Source organism: Salmo trutta, unplaced genomic scaffold (assembly GCF_901001165.1).
Source record: "Salmo trutta unplaced genomic scaffold, fSalTru1.1, whole genome shotgun sequence".
Classification (NCBI taxonomy): domain Eukaryota; kingdom Metazoa; phylum Chordata; class Actinopteri; order Salmoniformes; family Salmonidae; genus Salmo; species Salmo trutta.
In genome coordinates this window covers 207,644-231,166 of record NW_021822720.1, presented here as the reverse complement: position 1 = coordinate 231,166, position 23,523 = coordinate 207,644, and the positions used below count along the sequence as shown (strand labels likewise).

At 42.8% G+C, this 23,523-nt stretch overlaps 1 protein-coding gene across 1 annotated transcript in view; it reads left to right on the top strand.

Annotated features, from left to right (window-relative positions):
* Positions 1-23,523, top strand: part of LOC115184000 (isocitrate dehydrogenase [NADP], mitochondrial-like) — a 58,607-nt gene that overhangs the window by 16,169 nt on the left and 18,915 nt on the right. The window contains exons 3-6 of the mRNA XM_029745000.1: positions 6,356-6,521; positions 7,446-7,606; positions 7,698-7,841; positions 9,268-9,404. Coding sequence (XP_029600860.1) covers positions 6,356-6,521; positions 7,446-7,606; positions 7,698-7,841; positions 9,268-9,404 — 608 coding nt within the window. The remainder of the gene's footprint in view (positions 1-6,355; positions 6,522-7,445; positions 7,607-7,697; positions 7,842-9,267; positions 9,405-23,523) is intronic.

Sequence of the window (23,523 nt, the reverse complement as noted above, 5' to 3'; positions counted from 1 at the left end):
ATAGGTCTATATACCAAGCCTGTAGGTCTATATACCAAGCCTGTAGGCTATATACCAAGCCTGTAGGTCTATATACCAAGCCTGTAGGTCTATATACCAAGCCTGTAGGCCTATATACCAAGCCTGTAGGTCTATATACCAAGCCTGTAGGTCTATATACCAAGCCTGTAGGCCTATATACCAAGCCTGTAGGTCTATATACCAAGCCTGTAGGTCTATATACCAAGCCTGTAGGCCTATATACCAAGCCTGTAGGTCTATATACCAAGCCTGTAGGCCTATATACCAAGGCTGCGATATGGGCAGTGTGTGTGGCAATAGGCCTCGCTGATTATTGGTCTATATACCAAGCCTGTAGGCCTATATACCAAGCCTGTAGGCCTATATACCAAGCCTGTAGGCCTATATACCAAGCCTGTAGGTCTATATACCAAGCCTGTAGGCCTATATACCAAGCCAGTAGGTCTATATACCAAGCCTGTAGGCCTATATACCAAGCCTGTAGGTCTATATACCAAGCCTGTAGGTCTATATACCAAGCCTGTAGGCCTATATACCAAGCCTGTAGGCCTATATACCAAGCCTGTAGGCCTATATACCAAGCCTGTAGGTCTATATACCAAGCCTGAAGGCCTATATACCAAGCCTGTAGGCCTATATACCAAGCCTGTAGGCCTATATACCAAGCCTGTAGGCCTATATACCAAGCCTGTAGGTCTATATACCAAGCCTGAAGGCCTATATACCAAGCCTGTAGGTCTATATACCAAGCCTGTAGGTCTATATACCAAGGCTGCGATATGGGCAGTGTGTGTGGCAATAGGCCTCGCTGATTATTGGTCTATATACCAAGCCTGTAGGCCTATATACCAAGCCTGTAGGCCTACATACCAAGCCTGTAGGGCTATATACCAAGCCTGTAGGTCTATATACCAAGCCTGTAGGTCTATATACCAAGCCTGTAGGTCTATATACCAAGCCTGTAGGTCTATATACCAAGCCTGTAGGCCTATATACCAAGCCTGTAGGCCTATATACCAAGCCTGTAGGCCTATATACCAAGCCTGTAGGCCTATATACCAAGCCTGTAGGTCTATATACCAAGCCTGTAGGTCTATATACCAAGCGAAGAAGAGTAGGGGTGTAGCGAAGATATTGATGCTTCTCTCCAGAATGTGTTCCTCTCTCCAGAATGTGTTCCTCTCCCCAGAATGTGTTCCTCTCTCCAGAATGTGTTCCTCTCTCCAGAATGTGTTCCTCTCTCCAGAATGTGTTCATATCTCCAGAATGACCTCATATCTCCAGAATGTGTTCCTCTCTCCAGAATGTGTTCCTCTCTCCAGAATGTGTTCCTCTCTCCAGAATGTGTTCATATCTCCAGAATGTGCTCATATCTCCAGAATGTGCTCATATCTCCAGAATGTGCTCATATCTCCAGAATGTGCTCATATCTCCAGAATGTGCTCATATCTCCAGAATGTGCTCATATCTCCAGAATGTGTTCTCATCTCCAGAATGTGTTCTCATCTCCAGAATGTGTTCTCATCTCCAGAATGTGTTCTCATCTCCAGAATGTGTTCTCATCTCCAGAATGTGTTCTCATCTCCAGAATGTGTTCTCATCTCCAGAATGTGTTCCTCTCTCCAGAATGTGTTCCTCTCTCCAGAATGTGTTCCTCTCTCCAGAATGTGTTCATATCTCCAGAATGACCTCATATCTCCAGAATGTGTTCCTCTCTCCAGAATGTGTTCCTCTCTCCAGAATGTGTTCATATCTCCAGAATGTGCTCATATCTCCAGAATGTGCTCATATCTCCAGAATGTGCTCATATCTCCAGAATGTGCTCATATCTCCAGAATGTGCTCCTCTCCCCAGAATGTGCTCCTCTCCCCAGAATGTGTTCCTCTCCCCAGAATGTGTTCCTCTCTCCAGAATGTGTTCCTCTCTCCAGAATGTGTTCCTCTCTCCAGAATGTGTTCCTCTCTCCAGAATGTGCTCATATCTCCAGAATGTGTTCATATTTCCAGAATGACCTCATATCTCCAGAATGTGTTCCTCTCTCCAGAATGTGCTCCTCTCTCCAGAATGTGCTCATATCTCCAGAATGTGCTCCTCTCTCCAGAATGTGTTCCTCTCTCCGGAATGTGTTCCTCTCTCCAGAATGTGCTCATATCTCCAGAATGTGCTCATATCTCCAGAATGTGCTCATATCTCCAGAATGTGCTCACATCTCCAGAATGTGTTCCTCTCTCAAGAATGTGTTCCTCTCTCCAAAATGTGTTCCTCTCTCTAGAATGTGTTCCTCTCTCCAGAATGTTTTCCTCTCTCCAGAATGTTTTCCTCTCTCCAGAATGTGCTCCTCTCTCCAGAATGTGCTCCTCTCTCCAGAATGTGCTCCTCTCTCCAGAATGTGCTCCTCTCTCCAGAATGTGCTCCTCTCTCCAGAATGTGCTCCTTTCTCCAGATTGTGCTCATATCTCCAGAATGTGCTCATATCTCCAGAATGTGCTCATATCTCCAGAATGTGCTCATATCTCCAGAATGTGCTCACATCTCCAGAATGTGCTCACATCTCCAGAATGTGCTCACATCTCCAGAATGTGTTCCTCTCTCCAGAATGTGTTCCTCTCTCCGGAATGTGTTCCTCTCTCCGGAATGTGCTCATATCTCCGGAATGTGCTCCTGTCTCCGGAATGTGCTCCTGTCTCCGGAATGTGCTCCTGTCTCCGGAATGTGCTCCTGTCTCCGGAATGTGCTCATATCTCCGGAATGTGCTCATATCTCCGGAATGTGCTCCTCTCTCCGGAATGTGCTCCTCTCTCCGGAATGTGCTCCTCTCTCCAGAATGTGCTCCTCTCTCCAGAATGTGTTCCTCTCTCCAGAATGTGCTCATATCTCCAGAATGTGCTCATATCTCCAGATTGTGCTCATATCTTCAGAATGTGCTCACATCTCCAGAATGTGTTCCTCTCTCAAGAATGTGTTCCTCTCTCAAGAATGTGTTCCTCTCTCCAAAATGTGTTCCTCTCTCTAGAATGTGTTCCTCTCTCCAGAATGTTTTCCTCTCTCCAGAATGTGCTCATATCTCCAGAATGTTCTCCTCTCTCCAGAATGTGCTCATATCTCCAGAATGTGCTCCTCTCTCCAGAATGTGCTCCTCTCTCCAGAATGTGCTCCTCTCTCCAGAATGTGTTCCTTTCTCCAGATTGTGCTCATATCTCCAGAATGTGCTCATATCTCCAGAATGTGCTCATATCTCCAGAATGTGCTCATATCTCCAGAATGTGCTCATATCTCCAGAATGTGCTCACATCTCCAGAATGTGCTCCTCTCTCCAGAATGTGCTCCTCTCTCCAGAATGTGCTCATATCTCCAGAATGTGCTCATATCTCCAGAATGTGCTCATATCTCCAGAATGTGCTCATATCTCCAGAATGTGCTCATATCTCCAGAATGTGCTCATATCTCCAGAATGTGCTCATATCTCCAGAATGTGTTCCTCTCTCCAGAATGTGTTCCTCTCTCCAGAATGTGTTCCTCTCTCCAGAATGTGTTCCTCTCTCCAGAATGTGTTCCTCTCTCCAGAATGTGCTCCTCTCTCCAGAATGTGCTCCTCTCTCCAGAATGTGCTCCTCTCTCCAGAATGTGCTCCTCTCTCCAGAATGTGCTCATATCTCCAGAATGTGCTCATATCTCCAGAATGTGCTCATATCTCCAGAATGTGTTCCTCTCTCCAGACTGTGCTCATATCTCCAGAATGTGTTCATATCTCCAGAATGTGCTCATATCTCCAGAATGTGCGCCTCTCTCCAGAATGTGCTCATATCTCCAGAATGTGCTCCTCTCTCCAGAATGTGCTCCTCTCTCCAGAATGTGCTCCTCTCTCCAGAATGTGTTCCTCTCTCCAGAATGTGTTCCTTTCTCCAGAATGTGTTCCTTTCTCCAGAATGTGTTCCTCTCTCCAGAATGTGTTCCTCTCTCCAGAATGTGTTCCTCTCTCCAGAATGTGCTCATATCTCCAGAATCCGTTGAGCTGTCTCCCCCTAATTCTTGCGCATTCATTGTTTTATTGTGTTAATTGTTTGCCCTTGATTGTTTATTTTGATCAATTCCCCATTACATATGTCACCAGTAGTAAATTTACCCTTAATCCCCGTAATTTGATTACATACATTTCTGTTAATGCATGAATTAATTAGACCTACAGTCATTTACTTTGATGTTTACTGTGAAGTCGGAGTGGAAACGTTGTTTGCAGAGTTCACAACCTGCTACACTTGTGAGAAACAAGTTTTTGTTTATTTCATACCATAATTTATGAGTGTAGTCAATTTGTTCCTTGTTTTTTGTTAGGAGCACTCCATGTGAACAATGAGCATGTGTCAGGTTTCTCTGCTCTGTTGAGAGAGCACGCGCATTAGCATGCATAGGCTAACTGGATGTCTGCTTTTTGTTTGTCCTTACTCACCACCACTAACATGCTGAGGTTCTCAGCCATTTTTCATTTACCTCACAAAGTCAATGAAGTCTGTTTATTTTTATCCATTATGAATGATAATAGTTCCTCACAGTATTTGAAGAATTGTTCCAACACTCTCCCCTCAAATAATCACCAGGCCTCGGTGTGAAAGAGAAACATGTCCTGCTCTGAGCTTTAAAAGAAGCTGATGATCCTCTGTGGCTACATCATGCTCTCTGGTGAAGTACACTATATATATACAAAAGTATGTAGACACCTCTTCAAATTAGTGGAATCGGCAGTTTCAGCCACACCTGTTGCTGACAGGTGTATAAAATCGAGCACACAGTCATGCAATCTCCATAGACAAACATTGGCAGTAGAATGGCCCTTACTGAAGAGCTCAATGACTTTCAACATGACACCATCACAGGATGCCACCTTTCCAATAAGTCAGTTCATCAAATTTCTGCTCTGCTAGAATTGCCCCGGTCAAGTGCTGTTATTGTGAAGTGGAAACATCTGGGAGCAACAACACCTCAGCCGTTAAGTGGTAGGCCACACAAGCTCACAGAATGGGATCGCCGAGTGCCGAAGCGCGTACAAATTGTCTGTCCTCTGTTGCAACACTCACTACCGAGTTCCAAACTGCCTCTGGAAGCAACGTCAAGCACATGAACTGTTCATCGGGAGCTTCATGAGCAGCTGCACACAAGCCTAAGATCACCATGCGCAATGCCAAGCGTCGGCTGGAGTGGTGTAAAGCTCGCTGCTTTGGACTCTTTAACAGTGGAAACGCTTTTTCTGGAGTGATGAATCACGCTTCACCATCTGGCAGTCCGACGGACGAATCTGGATTTGGCGGATGTCAGGAGAACGCTGCCTGTCCAAATGAATAGTGTCAACTGTAAAGTTTGGTGGAGGAGGAATAATGGTCTGGTGCTGTTTTTCATGGTTCGGGCTAGGCCACTTAGTTCCAGTGAAGGGAGATCTTTTTATTTTTGTATTTAACCCCCTTTTCTATCTTGTGTCATCGCTGCTACTCCCCAACGGGCTCGGTAGAGGTGAAGGTTGAGTCATGCGTTCCGTTCAACTTGTGACTGAGGTGAGCCTGCAGGCGCCTAGCCCGCCACAAGGAGTCATTATAGCGTGATTAGCCAAGGAAAGCCCCCCTGGCCAAACCCTCCCCTAACCTGGATGACGCTAGGCCAATTGTGCGCTGTCCTATGGGACTCCCGGCCACGGCCGGTTGTGGCACAGCCCGGGAATGAACCCAGGTCTGTAGTAACGCCTCAGACCGGTGCACCACACGGGAGGCCCCAGTAAAGGGAAATCTTAACACTACAGAATACAACGACATTCTACACAATTCTGTGCTTCCAACTTTGCCAACAGTTTGGGGAAGGCCATTTCCTGTTTCAGCATGACAATGCCCCGTGCACAAAGCGAGGTCCATACAGAAATGTTTTGTCGAGATTGGTGTGGAAGAACTTGACTGGCCTGCACAGAGCCCTGACCTCAACCCAATCGAACACCTTTAGGATGAATTGGGACGCCAACTGCGAGCCAGACCTAACTGCCCGACATCAGTGCCTGGCCTCACTAATGCTTGTGGCTGAATGGAAGCAAGTCCCCACAGCAATGTTCCAACATCTAGTGGAAAGCCTTCCTAAAAGAGTGGAGGCTGTTATAGCTGCAAAGGGGGACCAATTCCATATTACTTTTGGTCATGTAGTGTTGTTATTTTTAGTGATTTTATTTATTTCTGTATAGACAGGAGTAATTATATAATTTTGGCAAATGTATTTCAATGTACTTTGCAGGCACCCCAACCAAACACATATACCCAGTCCTCTCCTCTCCTCCATCCTCATTAAATGTGTTGTATTGTTCCAGCTGGTCCTGTCTAACGTGGACGTGGAGCTGAAGTATTATGACCTTGGTCTGCCGTGCCGCGACCAGACAGACGACCAGGTCACCATTGACTCGGCCATCGCCACCATGAAGTACAACGTGGCTGTCAAGTGTGCCACCATCACCCCGGATGAAGCCAGAGTCGATGGTATCTACTTTAATCACATAGACATACATTCTCTGGTTAGAAATAAATAAGGAGAGTTTCTCTGTCCAGTGTCTGTGTTCTTTGGCCCATCTTAATATTTTATTTTTATTGACCACTCTAAGATATAGCTTTTTCTTTGCAACTCTGCCTAGAAGGCCAGCATCCCGGAGTCACCTCTTCACTGTTGACATTGAGACTGGTGTTTTGTGGGTACTATTTGATGAAGCTGCCAGTTGAGGACTTGTGAGGCTTCTGTTTCTCAAACTAGACACTCTAATGTACTTGTCATCTTGCTCAGCTGTGCACTGGGGCCTCCCACTCCTCTTTCTATTCTGGTTAGAGCCAGTTTGTGCTGTTCTGTAAAGGGAGTAGTACACAGCGTTGTACGAGATCTTCCGTTTCTTGGCAATTTATCACATGGAATAGCCTTCATTTCTCAGAAGTGTATAGTTGTAGTGTATAGTTACCTGGGCTAGGTGTAGTAAGGTCAGGGTTAGATAGATACTTACCTAGATAGATAGATAGTTAGTTAGTTAGTTACCTGGGCTAGGTGTAGTTGGGTTAGATAGCTAGTTAGTTAGTTAGTTACCTGGGCTAGGTGTAGTTGGGTTAGTTAGTTAGTTAGTTAGTTAGTTAGTTAGTTAGTTACCTGGGCTAGGTGTAGTTGGGTTAGATATATAGTTACCTGGGCTAGATGTAATAAGGTCAGGGTTAGATAGATAGTTACCTAGATAGATATAGATTTAGTTAGTTAGTTAGTTACCTGGGCTAGGTGCAGTTGGGTTAGATAGTTAGTTAGTTACCTGGGATAGGTGTAGTTGGGTTAGATATATAGTTACCTGGGCTAGATGTATGTAAGGTCAGGGTTAGAGTTAGGGTTAGGTCTAATAGGTTAACTCAGGCCTCCATCTCTAACCCTAACAGAGTTCAAGCTGAAGAAGATGTGGAAGAGTCCCAACGGAAGCATCAGGAACATTCTGGGCGGAACCGTCTTCCGAGAGCCAATCATCTGCAAGAACATTCCTCGCCTGGTCCCTGGTTGGACGCAGCCAATAACGATCGGCAGACACGCCTTTGGTGACCAGGTAGATAAGTAACCTACTATACGTGTTTTAGAATCACAGAGCATGTGAGGAATGTTCTGTTGTTGATGTTTGTTGTTGTGTTGTTCCACAGTACAGAGCCACAGACTTTGTGATCACCAAGCCGGGGAAGTTTAAGATGGTGTTCACCCCGGCTGACGGCAGCAAGGGGAATGAGTGGGAGGTCTTTGACTTCCTCTCAGGAGGCTGTGGGTTGGGCATGTACAATACTGATGAGGTGAGCAGGCTGGGGCAGGTATTTCTTTTTAAGTTACACACTTTATTTTCCATCCAAGGAATCAAATTTGCCTTTGGCATTAAATAATATAAACTGAGCAAAAATATAAACGCAACATGTAAAGTGTTGGTCCCATGTTTTATGAGCTGAAATAAAAAGATCCCAGAAATGTTCTATATGCACAAAAAGCGTATTTCTCTCAAATTTGGTGGACAAATGTGTTTACATCCCTGTTAGTGAGCATTTCTCCTTTGCCAAGATAATCCAACTAGCTGACAGGTGTAGAAAATAAAGAAGCTGATTAAACAGCATAATCATTACACAGGGGCACCTTGTGCTGGAGACAATAAAAGGCCACTTTAAAATGTGCACTTTTGTCACACAACACAATACCACAGAGCGTGCAATGGGCATGCTGACTGCAGGAATGTTGCCAGTGAATTTAATGTTAATTTCTCTACCATAAGCCCCCTCCAACATCGTTTTAGAGAATTTGGCAGTACAACCAACCGGCCTCATAACCACAGACCACATGTAACCACGGCAGCCCAGGACCTTCACATCCGGCTTCTTCACCAGCTGGATCGTCTGAGACCAGCCAGCCGGACAGCTAATGAAACTGTGGGTTTGCACCACCGAAGAATTTCTGCACAAACGGTTAGAAACGTCTCAGGGAAGCTCATCTGTGCTCGTCGTCCTCGCCAGGGTTTTGACCTGACTGCAGTTCGGCGTCGTAACCGACTTCAGTGGGCAAATGCTCACCTTCGATGGCCACTGGCACTCTGGAGAACTGTGCTCTTCACGGATGATTCCCGGTTTGAACTGTACCAGGCAACTGGTAGTGTTTTGTGGGCCAGCGGTTTGCTGATGTCAACGTTGTGAACAGAATGCCCCATGGTGGCGGTGGGGTTATGGTATGGGCAGGCATAAGCTATGGACAATGAACACAATTCCATTTTATCGATGGCAAGTTGAATGCACAGAGATACCGTGATGAGATCCTGATGCCCATTGTCCTGCCATTCATCCGCCACCATCACCTCATGTTTCAGTATGATAATGCACAGCCTGTCTGGCCTGTCCATCACCTCGTGTTTCAGTATGATAATGCACAGCCTGTCTGTCCTGTCCAGTCCATCACCTCATGTTTCAGCATAATGCAAAGCCTGTCTGTCCTGTCCTGTCCATCACCTCGTGTTTCAGTATGATAATGCACAGCCTGTCTGTCCAGTCCATCACCTCATGTTTCAGTATGATAATGCACAGCCTGTCTGTCCTGTCCAGTCCATCACCTAGTGTTTCAGTATTTTACATTTACGTCATTTAGCAGACGCTCTTATCCAGAGCGACTTATAATAATGCACAGCCTGTCTGTCCTGTCCAGTCCATCACAGGGTTCTAATAGTGTTCTGTCTGTCCTGTCCAGTCCATCACAGGGTTTGCCCACAGCTGTTTCCAGTATGCCATCAATAAGAGGTGGCCTCTATACATGAGCACTAAGAACACCATCCTTAAGTACTACGACGGACGCTTCAAGGATATCTTCCAGGAGATCTTTGAGGAGTAAGACATGCAACTGGCAGCCTACAGTATAGAGTTGCACTGCATTCCACATTTATACTATTCTAGATATAGACTATACCTAACTACTGTAGATATAGTCTATTCACCATATTTATACCTAGATATAGTCTATTCACCATATTTATACCTAGATATAGTCTATTCACCATATTTATAACTAACTAGATATAGTCTATTCACCATATTTATAACTAACTAGATATAGTCTATTCACCATATTTATAACTAGATATAGTCTATTCACCATATTTATAACTAGATATAGTCTATTCACCATATTTATACCTAGATATAGTCTATTCACCATTTTATACCTAGATATAGTCTATTCACCATATTATACCTAGATATAGTCTATTCACCATATTTATAACTAACTAGATATAGTCTATTCACCATATTTATAACTAGATATAGTCTATTCACCATATTTATAACTAACTAGATATAGTCTATTCACCATATTTATAACTAGATATAGTCTATTCACCATATTTATAACTAACTAGATATAGTCTATTCACCATATTTATAACTAACTAGATATAGTCTATTCACCATATTTATAACTAGATATAGTCTATTCACCATATTTATAACTAGATATAGTCTATTCACCATATTTATAACTAGATATAGTCTATTCACCATATTTATACCTAGATATAGCCTATTCACCATATTTATACCTAGATATAGTCTATTCACCATATTTATACCTAGATATAGTCTATTCACCATATTATACCTAGATATAGTCTATTCACCATATTTATACCTAGATATAGTCTATTCACCATATTATACCTAGATATAGTCTATTCACCATATTTATACCTAGATATAGTCTATTCACCATATTTATAACTAGATATAGTCTATTCACCATATTTATAACTAGATATAGACTATTCACCATATTTATAACTAGATATAGTCTATTCACCATTTTATACCTAGATATAGTCTATTCACCATATTTATAACTAGATATAGTCTATTCACCATATTTATAACTAGATATAGTCTATTCACCATATTTATACCTAGATATAGTCTATTCACCATATTTATACCTAGATATAGTCTATTCACCATATTTATAACTAACTAGATATAGTCTATTCACCATATTTATAACTAACTAGATATAGTCTATTCACCATATTTATAACTAGATATAGTCTATTCACCATATTTATAACTAACTAGATATAGTCTATTCACCATATTTATAACTAACTAGATATAGTCTATTCACCATATTTATAACTAACTAGATATAGTCTATTCACCATATTTATAACTAGATAGTCTATTCACCATATTTATAACTAGATATAGTCTATTCACCATATTTATACCTAGATATAGTCTATTCACCATATTTATACCTAGATATAGTCTATTCACCATATTTATAACTAACTAGATATAGTCTATTCACCATATTTATAACTAACTAGATATAGTCTATTCACCATATTTATAACTAGATATAGTCTATTCACCATATTTATAACTAGATATAGTCTATTCACCATATTTATACCTAGATATAGTCTATTCACCATTTTATACCTAGATATAGTCTATTCACCATATTATACCTAGATATAGTCTATTCACCATATTTATAACTAACTAGATATAGTCTATTCACCATATTTATAACTAGATATAGTCTATTCACCATATTTATAACTAACTAGATATAGTCTATTCACCATATTTATAACTAGATATAGTCTATTCACCATATTTATAACTAACTAGATATAGTCTATTCACCATATTTATAACTAGATATAGTCTATTCACCATATTTATAACTAGATATAGTCTATTCACCATATTTATAACTAGATATAGTCTATTCACCATATTTATAACTAGATATAGTCTATTCACCATATTTATACCTAGATATAGCCTATTCACCATATTTATACCTAGATATAGTCTATTCACCATATTTATACCTAGATATAGTCTATTCACCATATTATACCTAGATATAGTCTATTCACCATATTTATACCTAGATATAGTCTATTCACCATATTATACCTAGATATAGTCTATTCACCATATTTATACCTAGATATAGTCTATTCACCATATTTATAACTAGATATAGTCTATTCACCATATTTATAACTAGATATAGACTATTCACCATATTTATAACTAGATATAGTCTATTCACCATTTTATACCTAGATATAGTCTATTCACCATATTTATAACTAGATATAGTCTATTCACCATATTTATAACTAGATATAGTCTATTCACCATATTTATACCTAGATATAGTCTATTCACCATATTTATACCTAGATATAGTCTATTCACCATATTTATAACTAACTAGATATAGTCTATTCACCATATTTATAACTAACTAGATATAGTCTATTCACCATATTTATAACTAGATATAGTCTATTCACCATATTTATAACTAACTAGATATAGTCTATTCACCATATTTATAACTAACTAGATATAGTCTATTCACCATATTTATAACTAACTAGATATAGTCTATTCACCATATTTATAACTAGATAGTCTATTCACCATATTTATAACTAGATATAGTCTATTCACCATATTTATACCTAGATATAGTCTATTCACCATATTTATACCTAGATATAGTCTATTCACCATATTTATACCTAGATATAGTCTATTCACCATATTTATACCTAGATATAGTCTATTCACCATATTTATAACTAGATATAGTCTATTCACCATATTTATAACTAGATATAGTCTATTCACCATATTTATAACTAGATATAGTCTATTCACCATATTTATAACTACATATAGTCTATTCACCATATTTATACCTAGATATAGTCTATTCACCATATTTATACCTAGATATAGTCTATTCACCATATTTATAACTAGATATAGTCTATTCACCATATTTATAACTAGATATAGTCTATTCACCATATTATACCTAACTTGATATACAACTCTATTCAATCTGTATCGCCTGATAGAGCACTGGAAATGTAAAGGTCATTTCCTATTGAGACGCCATCTGCAGCGTTTACCGTGAATGCAGTCTCCGCTAACGCGGGAACATTGCCTTTAAATTTCAATCAAAATAATCAAATAAATTGTATTAGTCACATGCGCCGAATACGACAGGTGAAATGGTTACTTACAAGCCCTTTTAACCAACAATGCAGTTAACAAAATATTTACTAAGTAAACTAAAGTAACAAACTATATAAATAAAAACACAATAAAATAACAATAATGAGGTTATATACAGGGTGTACTGGTACTGAGTCAATGTGCAGGGGTAGAGGTTAGTTAAGTTAATTTGTACATGTACCGTAATTTCCGGACTATAAACCGCTACTTTTTTCCCACGCTTTCAACCTCGCGGCTTAAACAATGACGCGGCTAATATATGGATTTTTCCCGCATTGAAATATAATTTTTTTTTAAAAACACATTCTGTGACATGCTCAGTTTTTTGGTGGCATGAAGCTTTCATTAGACCAATGAAATTGCAGAATGGGTTAAGGTCAAACAACTTTTTTGTTTACTGTTTAGATTAAATCGAGCGCGCTCAAACTTCCCATCATTCTGATTACGGTAGTCATTTTGTCACGCTCATCATGGCAAAGACACAGAAAAATGCATATGATGCAGCTTTCAAGTTGAAGGCGATTGATCTGGCTGTTGGAAAAGGAAATAAAGCTGCTGCACGGGAGCTTGGTCTGGAGCAATGACTTTCTTGGTAGGCTACTGTTTACTGCAAATTTTACATTTTTTGTTACAAGCCGTGTTTCGTTAAAGCCTGTGTAAAGTTAATTTGTTTCAATGTACCGGTAGGCACCTGCGGCTTATAGACATGTGCGGCTTATTTATGTTCAAAATAATATATATTTTTTAATTCAGTGGGTGCGGCTTATATTCAGGTGCGCTTAATAGTCCCGGAAATTATGGTAGGTAGGGGTGAAGTGACTATGCATAGATAATAAACAGCAAGTAGCAGCAATGTAAAAACAAAGAAGGGGGGTGTCAATGAAAATAGTCCTGGTGGCCATTTGATTAATTGTTCAGCAGTCTTATGGCTTGGGGGTAGAATCTGTTAAGGAGCCTTTTGGACATAGCCTTGGCGCTCCTGTACCGCTTGCCATGCGTGTGATGTGAAAAGGTTGGACCCAGGTGTAGAGAAGAGACCAGATGAGGAATCAGTGGTTCAGGATAAACATAATACTTTACTGAGAAACAGTAGCCGCAGAATCACAGTATACTTGACAAAACAACAAACACTAAGTCTCGAAAACTCACTCAGGAAACAAACGTACACGGTAAACAATTCAAATCAAATGTATTAATATAGCCCTTCTTACATCAGCTGATATATCAAAGTGCTGTACAGAAACCCAGCCTAAAACCCAATAAACAGCAAGCAATGCAGGTGTAGAAGCACAGTGGCTAGGAAAAACTCCATAGAAAGGCCAAAACCTAGGAAGAAACCTAGAGAGGGACCAGGCTATGAGGGGTGGCCAGTCCTCTTCTGGCTGTGCCGGGTGGAGATTATAACAGAACATGGCCAAGATGTTCAAATGTTCAGAAATGACCAGCATGGTCAAATAATAGTAATCACAGTGACTATGCAGGATTCCATAGCCGCAGGCAGAACAGTTGAAACTGGAGCAGCAGCACAGCCAGGTGGACTGGGGACAATAAGGAGTCATCATGCCAGGTAGTCCTGAGGCATGGTCCAAGAGCTCAGGTCCTCCGAGAGAGAAAGAAAGAAAGAGAGAAAGAGAGAATTAGAGAGAGCATACTTAAATTCACACAGGACACCGGATAAGACAGGAGAGATACTCCAGATAACATACTGACCCTAGCCCCCCGACACATAAACTACTGCAGCATAAATACTGGAGGCTGAGACAGGAGGGGTCAGGAGACACTGTGTCCCCATCTCATGATACCCCCGGACAGGGCCAAACAGGAAGGATATAGCCCCACCCACTTTGCCAAAGCACAGCCCCCACACCACTAGAGGGATATCTTCAAACACCAACTTACCATCCTGAGACAAGGCCGAGTATAGCCCACAAAGATCTCCGCCACGGCACAACCCAAGGGGGGGCGCCAACCCAGACAGGAAGACCACGTCAGTGACTCAACCCACTCAAGTGATGCACCCCTCCTAGGGACGGCATTGAAGAACACCAATAAACCAGTGACTCAATCTTAACCTTACGGTTAACTAGTCCAACGCTCTAACCACCTGCTTTACATTGCAATCCACGAGGAGCCTGCCTGTTACGCGAATGCAGTAAGAAGCCAAGGTAAGTTGTTAGCTAGCATTAAACTTATCTTATAAAATCAATCAATCAATCAATCATAATCACTAGTTAACTACACATGGTTGATGATATTACTAGTTTATCTTGCCTGTCCTGCATTGCATATAATCGATGCGGTGCGCATTCGCGAAAAAGGACTGTCATTGCTCCAACATGTACCTAACCATAATCATCAATGTCTTTCTTAAAATCAATACACAAGTATATATTTTTAAACTTGCATATGTAGCTAAAAGAAATCCAGGTTAGCAGGCAATATTGACCAGGTGAAATTGTGTCACTTCTCTTGCGTTCATTGCACGCAGAGTCAGGGTATATGCAACAGTTTGGGCCGCCTGGCTCGTTGCGAACTAATTTGCCAGAATTTTACGTAATTATGACAACATTGAAGGTTGTGCAATGTAACAGGAATATTTAGACTTAGGGATGCCACCCGTTAGATAAAATACGGAACGGTTCCGTATTTAACTGAAAGAAAAAACGTTTTGTTTTTGAGATGATAGTTTCCGGATTCGACCATATTAATGACCTAAGGCTCGTTTTTCTGTGTGTTTATTATATTATAATTAAGTCTATGATTTGATAGAGCAGTCTGACTGAGTGGTGGTATGCACCAGCAGGCTCGTAAGCATTCATTCAAACAGCACTTTCGTGCGTTTTGCCAGCAGCTCTTCGCAATGCTTCAAGCATTGCGCTGTTTATGACTTCAAGCCTATCAACTCCCAAGATTAGGCTAGTGTAACCGATGTGAAATGGCTAGCTAGTTAGCGGGGTGCGCGCTAATAGCGTTTCAAACGTCACTCGCTCTGAGACTTGGAGTAGTTGTTCCCCTTGCTCTGCATGGGTAACGCTGCTTCGAGGGTGGCTGTTGTCGATGTGTTCCTGGTTTGAGCCCAGGTAGGAGCGAGGAGAGGGACGGAAGCTATACTGTTACACTGGCAATACTAAAGTGCCTATAAGAGCATCCAATAGTCAAAGGTATATGAAATTCAAATCGTATAGAGAGAAATAGTCCTATAATTCATATAATAACTACAACCTAAAACTTCTTACCTGGGAATATTGAAGACTCGTTAAAAGGAACCACCAGCTTTCATATTACATTTTACATTTTAGTCATTTAGCAGATGCTCTTATCCAGAGCGACTTACAGTAGTGAATGCATACATTTACATTTTAGTCATTTTCATACATTATTATTATTTATTTTTATTATTATTTTTTTAAATGTTTTTTATGTTCTCATATTCTGCGCAAGGCACTTAAACGTTAGCTTTCTTACATGGCACATATTGCAATATTACTTTCTTCTCCAACACTTTGTTTTTGCATTATTTAAACCAAATTAAACATGTTTCATTATTTATTTGAGGCTAAATTGATTTGATTGATGTATTATATTAAGTTAAAATAAGTGTTCATTTAGAATTGTTGTAATTGTCATTATTACAAATAAATAAAAAATTTTAAAATCTGCCGATTAATCGGTATCGGCTTTTTTTGGTCCTCCAATAATCGGTATCGGCGTCGAAAAATCATATTCGGTCGACCTCTAGTGTCTACACTCCTCAAGGGCCCACTTTACTGCTGAGTGTTCCCGGTTCCCTACATTGTAGTTGCGTTCCACTGGCGAGAACCGTTTGGAGAGAAAGGCACATGGGTGCAGTTTCTTGTCCTCCTCCCTTCTTTACTTTACTGACTTCATTGTCCCAATGGGGAAATTTTGTTGCAGTGTCATGTACACGTTTAAAGTGGCATTTAAATACAAAACAAATTGACAATACAACTTTTATAACAGTTACATACCAATAAAAAGAGACTAGCCTGCTGGCCTTACTGGGTCGATAGAAACATTAGCCCGAGCTATTTTGGAGGGATATCACACCTAGCACAAATGATTGTCTAGTTCTCTTTTTCCTGCCGAGGGGTGCCCTATACCTGCGCCCAGAGGGGAGTAGTTCAAAGTCTGAGTACAGGGGGTGGCTTGGGTCTAAATTGATTTTATGATCCTTGTGGAGGGCCCTGACCTTAAAGATCTCATCCAGGTCTGTTTGACTCCCAGTACCTTGCTTGCTGTGGTGATAATCCTTCTCAGCATATTTCTCTGGCTGACAGTGGCATTGCCAAACCAACAAACAATACAAAACGTTTAAATACTCTCAATGAAAGATTTTTAAAACCGAGTCAGTATAGTACAATTAACATTAAAATATCCCAGCTTTTTGAGAAAGTACAGTCTCTGTTGACTCTTTTTGTAGATCAGGTCTGTACATTTTCTCCACTGAAGCTTATTGTCCAAGAGGACACCCAGATATAGGAAAATGTCTGTAAAAACACAATTGTTCAGCACAGTTCTTTAACACATGTCCACTTATTTTGTCTGGGCCTGTGCTTTTGTGTGCGTTACATCCCCTGAATAACTTTAAAACATCAGCCTGATTAACAACAACCCTCTCAAACATTTGTAATGATGCTTCCATGAAAGGACCGCCCCTGCTCTGGTGTCTGAGGCGTCCACCTCTACCGCAAAGGGACGAGTAGGATCAGGATGAAAGAGGATGGGTCCAGAGGTGAAACATCACTTGAGCTCCATTAATGCCATGTCAGCCTCGGGAGTCCAGTAAAAATGGATCTGGGACTTGCGGGTTAGGACCGTGAGAGGCGCTGCCACCGCACCAACGTTGTGTATAAAACGCCTGTAACAATTTGCAAACCCAAGGGACCGCTGGACCTGCTTGAGTGAGGTGGGACAAGGCCAGTCGGCGACCGCCTCAACCTTTACGGGGTAAAATTTGGATGCCTGTGGTAGAGATAATGTGACCCAGGAAGGAAACTTAGAGAAGTGTGAGTTCCACATAACCCATCTTGACATATAGTTGGCTCTGCAGGAGGTATCTCAGGACTTGGTGGTCGTGCAGTATGTGTTCCAGAAGGGTTTTGGAGAAGATTAGGATGTCGTCGAGGTAAACAAAGATGAACGATTCAACATATCCCTAAGAGTGTCATTGACCAATGCTTGAAAGACTGCCGGTGAGTTCGATAATCCGAAGGGCATGACTAAATACTCATAGTGACCACTAGGGGTGTCAAAAGGCAGTTTTCCACTCGTCTCCCTCCCTGATTCTCACCAGATTGTAAACATTGCGGAGGTCCAGTTTGGTGAAGAATTGGGCCCCTTGGGCCAACTCCAAGGCGGCGGACATCAGGGGTAGGGGTACAGCCGGCACCGGGGAGGTATGGAGCTGGGTAGGAGTTCTACGGCATAGTCGTATGGACGATGGGGGGGAAGGGTGGCGGCTTGCCTCTTACTGAAGGCCTCTCGGAGGTCGAAGTATTCGGGAAGGAGAGTGGAGAAGTCTTGGTCTTCAATGGCTGCAGAAAGACACAGCGAGGCTCTTGGTGGGGGTCTTAGACATATAGTCTGGCAGTCCTTACCCCAGTCTAGTAGGTGTCCCGTGGACCAGGAGAATAGTGGGTTATGTAGCGCTAGCCAGGGATACCCTAGGATAAGGGGGTTCCACCCGACTGGAGCCAATGGGCGTCCATCGAGGGCTTGAATCTGCATGAAGGATGGGACACTTCACGCAGGGGATTTGTAATTCAGTGGCAAAGTCCTGATCAATGAAATGATCTAATGCTGACGGTTATCCCAGTGGAGGGTTGCAGATAGTGATGGATAGCCGGGAGGTAACTACACAGCTCGTCAGGGTCTCCCCTTGTCCTGGCGAGCCCTGGCATTTCCCATCAGCTCTGGGCATGTAGCACAGAGATGGCCGACACCTCCGCAGTAGAGGCAGAAGCCTTCGCACATGCGCCTGTTACGCACCTGTGGGCTCAGACATGTGCGTCCCAGCTGCATGGGCCCCTCATTGCTGGGTTCGAGGGGCTTGCGGTGCTCAAGAAACCGGGATGGTGTCAAAAAGGCGCTGTTTCACGTGTTCTCGGAGGTGGTTGTTGATTCTGATTGCCAGCATTATCAGGGACTCAAGGTCCTCTTCCAGTTCCCGAGAGGCCAGTTCATCCTTGATGGAGTTAGACAAACCCTGGTGGAAAGCGATGACCTGGGCCTCCGCATTCCACCCGCTCTTGGCAGCGAGGGTGTGGAACTCAATGCCGAAGTCAGCCACTGTTCTGGCCCTTTTGTGGATGTTGAACAGTCGGCTGGCTGCTTCTTGTCCGCTGAATGGGTGGTTGAAGACTCGTTGCAGCTCGGCAATGAAGGCTAATATGGAGCTGCAGGATGGTGGCTGTGTAACGTGTACGCTAATAATCGGGAAGCAAGTACAGGGAGTGAATTTAATAAATGACGGAACATGGAACAAAACAAGAAACACGAGTAGCGTACAGACATAAACACAGGAACAGAAACAATAACGCCTGGTGAAAGAACCAAAGGGAGTGACAGATATAGGGGAGGTAATCAGGAAGGTGATGGAGTCCAGGTGAGTCATGAGGCACAGGTGAGCATAACGATGGTGGCAGGTGTGCATAATAATGAATAAACTGGTGACATCGAGCGCTGGAGAGGGGGAGCGGGAGTAGACATGACAGGCTGCTGTTCCCACACCACCGTTGCCCATGCCAGGGCCTTGCCCGAGAGTAGAGTGATGATGTAAGCGATCATGGCCCGATCGGTGTGGAATGAGGAGGACTTTAGCGTGAACACCAGAGAACACTGAGTGAGGAACTCCTTGCATCCTCCTGGGTGGGAGAGTTGTTCTTGCTGCCGCCCCAGCAGTACTCCTTGGTGGGTAACAACATTCTTGATCTGGGTGATCTCTGCTGGGTCCATGTTTTGGCAGAAGCTTGCTGTGATGTGAAAAGGTTGGAGACAGGTGCAGAGAAGAGACCAGACGAGGAATCAGTGGTTCAGGATAAACATAATACTTTACTGAGAAACGGTAGCCACAGGATCACTGTATACTTGAAAAAACAAGTCTCGAAAACTCACTCAGGAAACAAACGTACACGGTAAACAATTCAAGCTTCTGTAAAGGACAATAGAAAACACACTACTTTTAACAGGGAAATCATAATGAGTAAATTGGACACACCTGAGTGTCGTTAATGTCTCTAGGACGGTCTCTAACGCCCTCTCGTGACAGGTGGACCATGACAGTGCGGTAGCAGAGAGAACAGTCTATGACTTGGGTTACTTTAGTCTTTGACACATTTTTGGGCCTTCCTCTGACACTGCCTAATATGGAGGTCCTGGATAGCACGAAGCATGGCCCCAGTGATGTACTGGGCCGGACGCACTACCCTCTGTAGCACCTTATGGTCGGATGCCGAGCAGTTGCCATACCAGGTAGTGATGCAACTGGTCAGGATGGTGCAGCTGAACTTTTAAAGATCTTGGGACCCATGCCAAATCTTTTCAGTCTCCTGAGGGGGAAAAGGCGTTGTCGTGCCCTCTTCAGGACTTTCTTGGTGTGTTTGGACCATGATAGTTTGTTGGTGAAGTGGACAACAAGGACCTTGAAAGTCTCAACCCGCTCCACTACAGCCCCGTCGATGTGAATGGGGGCGTGCTTGGTCGTCCTTTTCCTGTGGTCCACGATCATCTCCTTTGTCTTGATCACGTTGAAGGAAAGGTTTTTGTCTTGGCACCACACAGCCAGGTCTCTGACCTCCTCCCTATAGACTGTCTCATTGTTGTCAGTGATCAGGCCACCGTTGTGTCATCAGCAAACTTAATGATGGTGTTGGAGTTGTGCTTGCCACACAGTCGTGGGTGAACAGGGGACTAAGGAGGGGACTAAGCACGCACCCCTGAGGGGCCCCTGTGTTGAGGATCAATGTGGCAGATGTGTTGTTGCCTACCCTTACCACCTGGGGCGGCCCATCAGGAAGTCCAGGATCCAGTTGCAGAGGGAGGTGTTTAGTCCCAGGGTCCTTAGCTTATTGATGAGCTTTGTGGGCGCTATGGTGTTGAACGTTGAGCTTTAGTCAATGAACAGCGTTCTCACATAGGTGTTCCTTTTGTCCAGGTGGGAAAGGGCAGTGTTGAGTGCGATTGAGAGTGCGATTGAGATTGCATCATCTGTTAATCTGTTGGGGCGATATGCAAATTGGAGTGGGTCTAGCGTTTCCGGGATGATGGAGGTGATGTTAGCCAGGACCAGCCTTTCAAAGTAATTCATGGCTACCGACATGAGTGCTACGGGTCGGTAGTCATTTAGGCAGATTACCTTAGTGTTCTTGGGCACAGGGACTATGGTGGTCTGCTTGAAACATGTAGGTATTACAGACTTGGTCAGGGAGAGGTTGAAATGTCAGTGAAGTCACTTGCCAGTTAGTCGGCACATGCTCTGAGTACACGTCCTGGTAATCCGTCTGACCCTGCTGCCTTGTGAATGTTGACCTGTTTAAAGGTTTTGCACACTTCGGCTACGGAGAGCGTGATCACACAGTCGTCCGGAACAGCTGATGCTCTCATGCATGCTTCAGTGTTGCTTGCCTCGAAGCGAGCATGAAAGGCATTTAGCCCATCTGGAAGGCGTCACTTGGCAGCTCGCGGCTGGGTTTCCCTTTGTAGTCTGTAATAGCCGGTGTAGTATGATTCAATCTTAGTCCTCTATTGACGCTTTTCCTGTTTGATGGTTCGTCTGAGGGAAGAGCGGGATTTCTTATAAGCATCCGGATTAGTGTCCCACTCCTTGAACGCAGCTGCTCTAGCCTTTAGCTCGGTGCGGATGTTGCCTATAATCCATGGCTTCTGGTTGGGATATGTACGCATGACGTCGTCGATGCACTTGTTGATGAAGCCGGTGACTGATGTGGTAAACTCCTCAATGCCATTGGATGAATCCTGGAACATATTCCAGTCTGTGCTGCAAAACAGTCCTGTAACGTAGCATCCCCTTCATCTGAGCACTTCCGTATTGAGCAAGTCACTGGTACTTCCTGCTTTAGCTTTTGCTTATAAGCAGGAATTAGGGGGATAGAATTATGGTCAGATTTGCCAAATAGAGGGTGAGGGAGAGCTTTGTACGTGTCTCTGTGTGTGGAGTAAAGGTGGTGTAGAGTTTTTTTTCCCTCTGGTTAAACATTTGCCTGCATTAAAGTCACCGGCCACTTGGAGCGCGGCTTCTGGATGAGTATTTTCTTGTTTGCTTATGGCCTTATACAGCTCGTTGAGTGCGGTCTTAGTGCCATCATCGGTTTGTGGTGGTAAATAGACGACTGCGAAAAATATAGTTGAAAACTCTCTTGCTAGATAGGGTGGTCTACAGCTTATCATTAGGTACTCTACCTCAGGCGAGAAATACCTCGAGACGACCTTAATGTTAGACATCGCGCACCAGCTGTTATTGACAAATAGACACACACCCACCTCTTGTCTTACCTTTCATAGCTGTTCTGCACCCATGTTATTTCCTTCTTTTCTTCATGTGAATGACAGGGATTTGGGCCTTGCCTGGGAGCAACATTATATCCTTCACGTCAGACTCATTAACTTCTTTGGGATAGGTGGCAGTATTTTCACGGCCGGATAAAAAATGTACCCGATTTAATCTGGTTACTACTCCTGCCCAGAATATGCATATAATTAGTAGATTTGGATAGAAAACACTCTAAAGTTTCTAAAACTGTTTGAATGGTGTCTGTGAGTATAACAGAACTCATATGGCAGGCCAAAACCTGAGAAGATTCCATACAGGAAGTGCCCTGTCTGACAATTTGTTGTCCTTCTGTTGCATCTCTATTGAAAATACAGCATCTGTGCTGTAACGTGACATTTTCTAAGGCTTCCATTGGCTCTCTAAAGCTGCCAGAAAGTGGAATGGGGTGTCTGCTGTCTCTGGGCGAAGAACAGCAGGAGTATTTGTTAGTGGTCAGCCTGGGGACAGTGACACTGGAGATACGCGTTCACGAGACTACTCCATTTTTTTCTTTCAGCCTTTGAATGAATACAATGTTGCCCTGTTGGAATATTATCGCTATTTTACGAGAAAAATAGCATAGAAATTGATTTTAAACAGCGTTTGACATGCTTTGTCATGACGTTGCTCTCTCTCTGGGAACAGGGAGCACAGTTGACCCCCTCCCCCTTGCACCATCCCCCTACCTACCTCTCCCTATCCAGGCCCTGTGAAGGCGGTGGTAAAATTCTAAAGGAGAATGTCCTGCCGCATGGCCCAGTTGAGACAGAGAGGGGTTTCATAGAGAGACAAAGGAAATTCTTCCAACTCACAGAATTGGGGAACCGAACGACATTTATGTTCTGGAGAAGGTATAAAAGATCAGTGAAGAATCCAGCTACGAACTGGTCCGCTTGGTACAATTTTGTGATACCCATTGGAGACAATAGTACCATATTACCATACTAAGGTTTATATAATAGCCTCAGCTATGGGACTTGCATCTAAATGGTTGTATACAATGATTTAATAAGATTAAAGCTATTTGGAATATGTTGCGAGGCTATGTACTGATGTTAATGTGATAGAATTGTATTTCTGTTCAAAGCTTAACTCAGTCATCGGCATGCCCCCAGGGACACAGACAAGACCTGGCGTCATGAGACAGCCTTTTTCTGTCATTCCGAATAAAACCCCCACCCTGATTTACTTTCTTCAGACCAGGCCTCCACTCCATTACGCGTTGGCCAATAGGTTTGACCCTGCATCCCTCTACTTAACTTTAACCATACCACGTGGTTAAACTTTTAGACTATCGATACCGACAGAATAATAACAAGTCTTTGATATTAATTAATAGTC